The 10250-nt window shown below is 46.6% G+C and overlaps 6 protein-coding genes across 6 annotated transcripts; 2 read left to right on the forward strand and 4 right to left on the reverse strand.

Annotated features, from left to right (window-relative positions):
* Positions 1-226: 226 nt before the first annotated feature.
* N7457_005434 (uncharacterized protein) lies at positions 227-519 on the reverse strand (the record flags this gene model as incomplete). The annotated part of the gene is given in 2 exon segments (XM_057176479.1): positions 227-305; positions 323-519. 2 exon segments carry the CDS (start codon positions 517-519, stop codon positions 227-229), a joined length of 276 nt encoding a protein of 91 aa, XP_057030781.1.
* A 1267-nt stretch (positions 520-1786) lies between these two features.
* Positions 1787-2551, forward strand: N7457_005435 (uncharacterized protein; the record flags this gene model as incomplete). Its single annotated transcript, XM_057176480.1, has 3 exons — positions 1787-1852; positions 1918-2309; positions 2362-2551. 3 exons carry the CDS (start codon positions 1787-1789, stop codon positions 2549-2551), a joined length of 648 nt encoding a protein of 215 aa, XP_057030782.1.
* A 210-nt stretch (positions 2552-2761) lies between these two features.
* N7457_005436 (uncharacterized protein) lies at positions 2762-3442 on the forward strand (the record flags this gene model as incomplete). Its single annotated transcript, XM_057176481.1, has 1 exon — positions 2762-3442. The coding sequence occupies one exon, from the start codon at positions 2762-2764 to the stop codon at positions 3440-3442; it is 681 nt and encodes a 226-aa protein (XP_057030783.1).
* A 665-nt stretch (positions 3443-4107) lies between these two features.
* Positions 4108-5745, reverse strand: N7457_005437 (uncharacterized protein; the record flags this gene model as incomplete). Its single annotated transcript, XM_057176482.1, has 1 exon — positions 4108-5745. The coding sequence occupies one exon, from the start codon at positions 5743-5745 to the stop codon at positions 4108-4110; it is 1638 nt and encodes a 545-aa protein (XP_057030784.1).
* Positions 5746-6496: 751 nt separating this feature from the next.
* On the reverse strand, positions 6497-7102 carry N7457_005438 (uncharacterized protein; the record flags this gene model as incomplete). The annotated part of the gene is made up of 1 exon (XM_057176483.1): positions 6497-7102. The coding sequence occupies one exon, from the start codon at positions 7100-7102 to the stop codon at positions 6497-6499; it is 606 nt and encodes a 201-aa protein (XP_057030785.1).
* A 987-nt stretch (positions 7103-8089) lies between these two features.
* N7457_005439 (uncharacterized protein) lies at positions 8090-9193 on the reverse strand (the record flags this gene model as incomplete). Its single annotated transcript, XM_057176484.1, has 4 exons — positions 8090-8344; positions 8396-8705; positions 8756-8785; positions 8835-9193. 4 exons carry the CDS (start codon positions 9191-9193, stop codon positions 8090-8092), a joined length of 954 nt encoding a protein of 317 aa, XP_057030786.1.
* Positions 9194-10250: the final 1057 nt, after the last annotated feature.

Below are 10250 nucleotides of genomic sequence, written 5' to 3' on the forward strand. Positions count from 1 at the left end.
ATAAAGTATTTCAAGGTTCCGCACAAGAAGCAGAAGAGAAAGCTCACCTGAACCATGACCAGAGTCATGGGAAAGAACAGGCACGTCCGGTAGAAGGCAAGATTTCTGTATGTTGCTGCCTGGGGGTGGAAATTCATCTTCAATTGGCTTTATAGCCCTGAGCACTTCTGTATTGTGGTTTGATCTTGACAAAGGCAAAGGAACCGAGCCAAGAGTCCGTGAAGATTTATTGGCCGAAGGAGGGACTGGCAAAAGCTGGTCTTGAGCTTTCGGCGCTGTCAAGCCACATTGCGGGGAGCTCTTTGCTGGGGATTTAATTGACAGAGTCAAATCCAATAATCCCCCTGTGTAGGTCTTGATATCTTCAACCACGTCTTCAAAATCCTCGACTTGGCCTTCGTCGCTTTCTTCGTCGCTTTCTTCGTCGCTTTCTTCGTCGCTTTGCTCATTCTTTGTGCTGTTTTGACGAAGGGAATATCTGCCTGCTTTCAAGGAGACTTTCGCCTGGGTCAATGTCATCTTCAGGCTATTCACTGATAATCCGGAATGTTTGAATAACATCTTGTGTTTGTAGCCTACGTCTATTAGCAGCTTTTTCTATATATAAGCTTTGTCACGCACATCGGAAAATACTGTTTGCCAAAGATATTAGTGTTGAGAGTGTCAAGAGCCTGAGGTCTTGCGATAGCTCTAACCGTCTGTCGAGATCGCCTTTCTCGATATCAACGTCAATCCCCCAAAGAAAAAGCAACTGGTACTCATTTCGAAAGATACCCAGCTGAATTTCGGTTTTTCTGTCCTTCCTGCATGCGGATCTCACCAACGATTTATATGAAGTGAGACAACTGTTGTAAAGATCCTTAATAACTCCGGGATGACTAGGTTGTTGCACCAAATCAATGGGGTTGAAAGATTGGACTGCTGATCGGTTATATAGCGACGTTTCTGAAGTAAAGACTTCATCTTTATCAGGTGGCTCCTGTTGAAATGATGGTCGTCCGTCGAAATCCATACCTAGGTACCCTCGAGAGTCACCAACCAAACCTTTGAATCCGCTGATATCGCCTAGAATTGGGTAGACAAAATGAGTGCGATAGACAAGAATATCAGAGTAAAGCGATAATCGAGGTGATAGTATGAGGATGTGACTGATCACATTGCATCGCCACAGTCTGTCACGGTAGCCTGGCTGCGCAGAGAGGGGCGGAGTAACTACATGTAGTTACCTAGACTGGTGTATTTAACTACCTTATGTACACACCTAGGTAGGTACATGTATGTACTTAATATATAGACACACCCGGGTGATGCACAGCCAGGGCTGCCTTGTCCCATCGACTTTAAACATGTCTCATTGAATTACTCCGTATGCGTGACATTAATAGAGCAAAAAGCCCAGCTTCCCTTTACTCCAGTGACAATCTCCATCAGTCATACAATTTACCCCATGATGAGTGGCTTGGAACTTCCTGGCCTTGTATTTGGCGTTCTGCCTGTTTTTGTTCATGTCCTACAAAGCTATCGCAGTATCTACGACACTCTACATACCTTTCGGCACTACTCTCGTGAGGTGAAAAGAATCAAGGACCGGTTCAAGATACAACAGCACAATTTTCAGAATGAATGTAGCTTGTTGCAATATATGATTGCTGGAGAAGACGGCCTACAAGCAATATGCAACGACGAAACCCGTATGGCTCGGAGAAACACTCTTCTGGAAGAACATGTGAACAAATGTGTGAATGAAAGCTATCAGACATGTGAGGATATTATCAAGGACATAGAAATGGAGCTCGATGAGATGGAGGAAGACCTGAAGTCCTTCGGTGTTCTGAAAAGCGAGAAAAGAAAGGTAAGTTACCGCATGCTTCCTCGACCATCACTCTCTCTATTCGCCTAATTCTTTTCCCCCGCTAGCATGAAAGACTAAAAGCGACAATATATCGAGTGCGGAACTCAGTGACGGTTGTTTTTGATAAAGAGCGCCATGAAAAGCGCCTGACAAAGCTGCGCGAAAGCACCATGGATATACATACGCTCCGAATACAAACAGAGGAGCTGTTGAAGAAAAGGTCAAACACATCCAGTCCATCGCAACTTCGAAAAAGGTTGCCGCATCAGTATTCCTCCGTCCAAAAAGTATCGCAAACCCTACACGAAGCTCTGTCCAATGCGTGGGTTTGTCCATACACGGGACATAAGACCCATTATGGAAGGCTCTGCGTCGAAGCTCAGGTGCAAGATATGGTTCGACTTGATCTAGCCCTGTCTTACAAGCCGTATCAGCACAACACTGACTCAAATACGAGGTTTGTAAAACCTTTCCTCGGGCATCGACCTCTTGCTGATCTAGTAATCTAGAAATGAAAAATACGATGATCATGTTTGGGTTTACGTTCAATCATCCAAAATTCAGACTACATCCGTGGGACCGATGCAAGAAAAGTTGATCGACACTATCTCTCCTTATGACGGCCTCGCATCAGCTCTTTATTTAAACCAGACAGATGCAGATTCATCTCTTACTTTCCAGCGCGTGACTCAGTCGTGATCAGGCAAAAGACGAAAGGTACAACTTGCTGACAATTGTACCTTATCTCAAAGAGTCCCCTATGCGAATGCTACCGAAGCTTCAAAATTACTAGATACGACTGAGATTCAAGATCTGTGTCGGCATATCGAAAAAACAACTCTTTCTCCAGAGACTTGCAAATCCGGAAAATGCATCGGCTATCTTGAAACTCCTCAACTTTTCAAGCATATGTTCTATTCAAACAAACGAGCGGATTCTAAAACTGCTGCAGGTACAAGAAGCCTTACCCAGGAAGCGATCAACCTTGAGTATTTACTTCAGTCAACCAACGAGGAGCCTGCTTCAGTGGACACTGCCTCCAAACTCAAAATTGCGCATAAGATAGCAACTACCGTTCTCCAATATAACTCTACACCATGGTTACGAGAAGACTGGCGACTAAAGGATCTATCCTACTTTGGCAACACCCAAGGGTTATCCGATGAATCATTGCGCACCCTCCACCTCACGTTCTGTTTCAATCAAAGTACCCAAGATCCGGAATTTAATGGTATACGATGGCGATCCGCCATGTCACCAGATTCTACATATTCCAGCATGGAGAGTATTTCCTACCAGTACGGGATCATCAATACCAGTTTGTTCAGTCTTGGGGTTGCTCTTCTCGAACTTGCTTATCACCAGACTTTGGAACAAATATGTGGCGCCCAAGACCCTATTGTAGCAGTTCGGAAAAAGGCTATGTCGGGTTATCCTTTGGGCCAGAAATATCAGAAAATCATTCTGCAGTGTTTGCAGTGCAACTTTGGTATGGGATCCGATCTGGCAAAGCCGGACTTGCAAACTGCTATTTATGGGGATGTGATATGTTCTTTGGAGGAGATGATAAGCTCTCTCACACTAGACTGAATGCTGCCTGTCTCGAGCTTCTGGATATTGCGAGTTAAGGAAAGTTTGCTCTTTGAGTTAGTTTCGCTGAAGGAGGCCAGTTTTATCAACTAGCAGTGACTACCCGATGCCTCTTATTCGCGACGAGGAATGGAAAGGAGGGACACTGCGGGTGGGTTTGCCGGAGTACATGCGAAGCTGCTCGTGTGGTACCAAATGATTTCGATTCAGCGAAATGAGTTTCCTTTTACCCGTCCAATTCCGCTCCTGGATGGCTGGAAGAGCGGATAAAAGAATGGAAAGAAGCCGAGGGGAGGGAGAGGAACTCATAAAAAACACGCACGGTGATGCTTCAGGGCAAAGCAGCATAAAACTGGAATTAATTTTATATAATCGAATCATTCATCAAGCAATCCGATATGGTGTAAGTCAAGGTCACAACGGAAAGACCACGATTATGCGTGAATTTGCAGGGTAGAATCGTGGCGTTTCCGTATAGTGTAATAATCAGCCTGGGGCTTCACGTCACTTAGGCAGAGTGAGTGTAGGCTTAAACTAAATTATGGCGCGACATTACTCGGCGTGGAGAGACGGTATGTTTGAACGATCAGGGGGCCGTAGCCCCCAGCGGCACAGAGCTCATCAACTTTGGAGCGGCTTGATTACGGCTGAGCGGACGGGAAGCCCTATTTTCCATACCCTATGGTCGTATGTACAGAGCACTTGTATCGAGTAGACATGAAATTTGAGAGGGTTTTTGACGTCGCTCTATTCGGAGCTGACTCCACGGTCTCTAGAGTACCGTTGTAGAATTCCGTGCTAACGAACTTGCAAATTCCAGCCATCATACGGTACTGAGTTCGCAGTTGTATGTCGGGATGTCCGGAGAGAATCATTCTCTCGAAAAGCGAGACTTGTTCGATCTGGCCGCACTCGTTTTCATCCCTGGAGATCACAGTCGGTGGTAGCTGCGCTGTGTCTCCACTCAGAATGACCCTCTTCAGGCCTACGTAGTTAGCCATAATTGGGACCAAGCAAGTTGTCTCTGAAATATGCGAAGCCTCCTCAATCAAAACAAAGCGAGGGCGAAACCCACGAAGGATATGTCGCCCCGCGGTGTCCGCGGTACAGAAGACAACACGGGCCTTCTTAAGATAGAACTTCTGGAGCTTTCCCCACAGCTTTTGGAAGCCGGCTTGCAGCTCTCGTTGTTCAGCGGAGAATATGTGGGCGCTCGTGCTTGTTCGATCGATTGGCTCCACCTGCAGCTTCTCCATCATCCGTATGACTTGTTGCCAGCAAGCAAATTCCATGAGCAGTTCTGACTCTTGATTTGTTTCCCTCCCTGGCGAACCCTGCAAACGAATTTCATTCTTAACGCGGGACATGATGAACCTGCCCAAGGAGAGGTGCTGCAGGCTTACACCCATACCGGTGAGGGAGGCTTCAAGACTGCCAACGATTCTTTCAGCGATGTCTGCTCGGCTCAATTCATGAACAGCTCGTTTGAAATTTTCACGCAGACCAGACACCCGATGCGTTGTGAGCTCCTGATCCTCTTTGAAATGCATATCAACTGATTCAGCGAACTCTGTTCCCAATCGATAGACTTGGGAGATATCGGCATTGTCATTTTCGTAAAGAGACGAATAACGTTGTGCTACTACATCGAGACCTTGGTTCTGTCCACAGATCACTAGGATTGGTGCCTCGGTAACGTAGCAATACCTGATGATGGCTGTGGAGACAGCCGTTTTGCCTGTTCCTGGCGGCCCCGTGATCAGTTTCATGAAGCCTCCATGGGGAGAAAGAGCCTCTTGAATTGCTCTCTTTTGCAATGGATTTCGACTATCCTTCAGCCAACTGAGAAAGCTGGGAATTCTTGTATCATCAAGGTTTTCATTATCTGGCGGCAAGAACTTCATGACGTGGTTTTCATGCGCCAAAAGCAAGACCTTCATCTTGCTAGACGTTGGGATACCAAGGCCTTCATTGCCCCACATGACATTCTGAATTGCTTTCCTGGCTGCCACTCGCGGGACATTTGGCTGTCCAAAGGTAACACGGGCCGTCATGTTCAAAACGCGACCTCGAGACATTTCATCGTGAGGCTTGTGGATCTTGGCAAACACAAGATTGGTTGGCGCACCGAGCGATTTTATGTCTGCCAGGGACGAGGAAACGACATAGCCGTGCCAAATTGGGGCTGTGGATGCTTTTCCAAAATGGGATTTACCGAGCGAGGACTGGTCCTGTCGAGCGACAGCAGTGTGTTGGCTGGATGAACCACCGGATGAATAAGATTGCTGAGGCTTGCGGCTCATACCGACAACCGAAGTTCGTTCTCCACTGGCCGACGGCTGGGCTCCAGATGACTTTGCGAGTTTCGGCTTCGGCCAGGGCCAAATCGGCTTGTTGCTTTGCTTTGTGTCGCGTCCCTTCGGTGTCGCGTCCCTTCGGTGTGACTCTCACCGGCGTTCCCACATCTGGGAGTTGCAGGGTTTGCTCCGCGTCACTGTCTCCTTGTTGGAGCTGGATTTCAAATGCGACCTAGTATGTTTCAGTCGATGATGAAGTCGCTGCGCTTTCAACCTCTGAGGCTGGAATCATGTCGAAAGTGTAATCGCGATTGAATTGGTGATCATATCGACGCTCATTTGCAGCAACTTCCCGTAACAGCCCAATAGATCTGATTGCCTGATACTCGCGTTCATTGATAAAGGTGATGTGTTTATCCGCGTCAAGGCCAGGTATTTCAAACTTATCGGTGAAGCAATGGCCCTTTGCGGTAATGTGAGACCACTGTCGCTCTCGTCTTCGATGGTGAATTTGGACACGGAGGTCATCAATGTCAGGGATTTCTTCCATTCTCTCAAATCTCTTCGCCTGGATGTGCCAACGGCAATCATAGAGTGGAAACGGCGGGTAGGTTAGCCTCGGCATAGACTTAAGGGTGTTCCAGTTTTCACAAAGAGCAGCAGCGCGGACCCGCGTGTATAGCTTGAAACGATCCCCGTATGCAGCGTTGATGAAGAGTTCGATGGATTTCTTCTGTGCCTCATTGAACCATTCCAGTTATGACTTGGCTACATCAAACCCATAGACGTAGGGGACAACCTTGGATGCCCAGCGAGCCTGGTATCCATCTGCGCCGGCATTTCCTTGGCAAGAGCTGGCCTGCGCTTCCGTGAGGCTTATTGGTGTGAGGTTAACTTGACGCAGTCTGGCGGAGAAGGTATGGTCCTCTGTTCCGGGGCCGCTTGCCCGTTCCGGAGTGGTTGTTATCTCTCTCTGATGCAGGTCACTTCCGTCCCACACGGTCCATATGATGGCAAGTTTCAGATACTGATCTTTTTTCGATGTCGGATCGTCTTTGTATCTCAGACGCAAATTGAGTCCCAAATGGGGAATCTCCACACCACCAGAGATAAAAAAGTTCAGTTGCGCATCGGGACGAGAATGAATGTGGGTGGGCTTCTCCCTGCCAGCACACCAGAACATGAGTCCACAGACAACATCCTGGGAGAAAGTCTGGTACTGGTGAAGTGTCCAGGCACGAGCTCGAAGCTGTAACATACTCTTCCGTTTGAGGGAAGATAAGTCCACTTTATGTGGCTCAAAGCCATCATACCAACCCTCATCTCCCTCCAGTTTGTTAGAAAAGTTGTATGTGGTGGTCATCATGAAAGCAAGCTCCCTTAAGCTGCGTTGAAGAGATTGGATCGTGAGTTATTTGGACGGAAATTGAAATAGGATGGGAGGTGTTGAGGTTTGTTGAGAGTCGTCCTTCACGGACGACTGCAGATCACGGAGGGTGGAGGAGTGGATTGCGATGCTCAGGTGACAAGAGCTGAAACCTAGACGAAACGTGTCAGAGCTGGATCCAGACTCTCGTTGTGAGAATATGGAATTGATATGGGGTGAGATGGTCTGGAATGAAGCCGTGGTCCTTGAGATACGCTCCACTGCAGCTGTCGTTGTGCAGCTTCGCCGAAGGCAGGGAGACAAGTGAGTCACAAGAGTTGAAGTGTCCATGAGTCCAGGGTAGACAAGAAGGAATGAGTATGTACATACAAGGTGTGTCAGTTGAGTTGAAGAGTTGATGAAGAAGAAGAAGAAGAAGAAGAAGAGAGGAAGGATGGTGGGAGTGGGGCTTTTATAGACTGAGTCCAAAGCACCCAAAGTTGTCAACGATGAATGGCAGGCTGCGAACAATGGGGAGTGAATACAAAGTCATGAATGAGAAGTGAGAGGTAACTTAATAGAGGTCAGTCTCTCATAGGGAGTGAATATAATATTAAAAATGAGAAGTGAGAGGTAACTCAATAGAGATCAGCCACTAATAGGGTGTGAATAAAATCCCCTGTCATGAATGAGAAGTGAGAGAATGCCTGAATAGGTGGTGAATAGCATCTTGGATGCTGTTCACTTCCTTTGTCTTCTCTGAATACTTATTCTATTCACAACATTCTACCATTTATAATGTTACCTGGAGCCGAAGAGGTTAAGATAGAGTTTCATCAATTCCATCGGAGGTAAAGGCAAAACCTGTCTGGTTGCATGATGTCTCTAGTGGAGCCAGATAAAGGATTATACAATGGTATGGAAGATGTGCGAGGGTAGCGAGGGATCCGAAAGAAGGAATCGTGAGAGCAAATATCTAGAAAATCAATTGCCACAAATCCTTGGAACATTTGCAACGGTGTTTCCTTGTGGAAAAGGCCATGCCCATTTTAGAAGCAAGTTCAACTTCTCCAGAAAGTCTTTTCTGTCAACCATATCAAAGTACTTTTCCCCGTAAGCAGGCACGGCAATCATATGTCCTAGATCTAGGAGCTGCGAGAATTGAACATGAAGCTTGCCATCAAAATAGGACTGGAACATACGGCATCCGCCAAATTTGTCCATCAGAAATACTAAATGCTAATGATATATTAGTAAAAGCCTAACGATACCTAAGAAGGAAAGACAAACCGGGAAAGTAAAGTAGCACTCGTCCGACCGATCCTTATTCGACCGACTCTCATCCCACCGATTCTTATACGACCTTTGCCGATCAACGTTGGTCATTTCTTTATGGGTTAATACGGCGATCGTAAAGAGCTCCATCGAGGAAGGCCGTTTATTACCACATTTCTCCTGGTTGCAGAACCCGACTATTGAGCGCTGGTGGCCCTTATGCTTATGGCAGCTCAGTGAATCTAGAGGAAACTCCAGCTTCTCGGTATTTGTACATTCAAAGTCGAGAAACTCTCGGCGGCCTGATAATAGTGAATGCGTATCACTAGAGTATAAGTTAGTATTTGAGAGAGATAAGATACTTTATCTACTAACCGGTCTACTACCCATCCACCATTAGGGATCCTAGAAGACTATTAGTAATAAGTTTATGAAGATTAGGACGTATACAAACCCGTCACGGTGAAATTCCTTGAATGAGTAACCACTCCCTATAAAGGTAAAATAGTTATATTGTTCGGTCATCATATCTGGAAACATAGCCATCTTGATTGACTCAAGATTCCATGGGTAGCAGCGAGGACCTGGCACTTCAGACCAGCTTGCAACCTCTAGGAAGGGTGAAGCTGCTAGATCTGAATCGAGAACATCTCGAAAATCAACCCGAGGTAGGAAGTGGCTTGTAACCGATGGCGAAGAAATTGTACCAGTGCGGATATCAAACTGATGAAAATCGACTCCGAGGTCTGAAAGCTGCTCGTCTGTCATAGGAAGCTTCCTATTCTCGCGAAGGGTGTTGCAGATCCGTTCCATTGTTTGAAACTAGATCTTGGAGTGCAAGAGAAGTAGAGTAGAGAGGAGTGTAAGAAGATATATGTAACGATGGACATAGTAATGGATGTTTGCCGCCTTCTAAATAGGTTATGTGAAATTCGGCTATCTAATCACGTTTTCCCGACCGATCCTTTCTGAAAAGTTCAATTGGTATTGATGACGTTTTGGCCCGGAACGAACAGATGTATCGTAGATTGCTGCGTTGCTGCGTTGAGTGATTACCAAATCCACCTTAAAAGTCCTGGTGTCGGAGCTGCTGTGTCCAGCCCCGGTGCCGCTTGTATACTATTCCCTAAGAGTTTACGAGTCTTACTTTTGTGCATTTGTCCTTCTTTTCCCATGCATCGTCGGTATCTTCTTGCACCTGTACTTATCCATACACGATTACTCGATCACTCTAAGAAAATGAACACGCTGTTAAGAATCCTTCTTTCTTGATGGCTAACATATTATACCTGTCACCTTAGTACCAGTCATTGCATTGAACAAAGTCGGTGATGTAGCTGAGAAAGATACAGTGGTGTCGAGGATAAATTGCCTATGAACTGCCTAGGTGGATGGTGGGCGAGATCCACGGACTAGTTTCTCGGGTTGACATATAAGTTTGTGATTTCTTTGCGGAAGTTGGATAACCGCCAGTTTGTCCCGTGAGAATAACTAGCCGCCTGAGCGGAGGTGTGCCGTGGTCACGTCTTGAAAGACTTAATGATCTCCTTGGTGGCTCATGCGTCACCCAGGCGTTGACTTAGCTAGGCCGTCAATTTTGTCCCTGAGATAAGGGTCATGGGTTGCCACTGTCTCCCATGATAATGCTGGGCAGAAAGAGGAATTGAATATCACTTCTAGTGTCCCAAGAAGAGCCCAATAGTACTAGAACCGTGGCGCGGTCGTTCGTCAGTGACTTCCGGTGCATCTGCGACCCCCAAAGCACCACAAGTCAGTCCGAGCTCAACCGGAACTCCAAAAGCCATTAACGTCCATACCGCCGATTTCCAGCCCTTGACAAAACGAACCCTTCGACGATATCGGCTGTTTG

The sequence above is a fragment of the Penicillium paradoxum genome, assembly GCF_028828445.1.
Source record: "Penicillium paradoxum strain IBT 22861 chromosome Unknown utg000005l_segment0_segment0, whole genome shotgun sequence".
NCBI classification, from domain to species: Eukaryota; Fungi; Ascomycota; class Eurotiomycetes; order Eurotiales; family Aspergillaceae; genus Penicillium; species Penicillium paradoxum.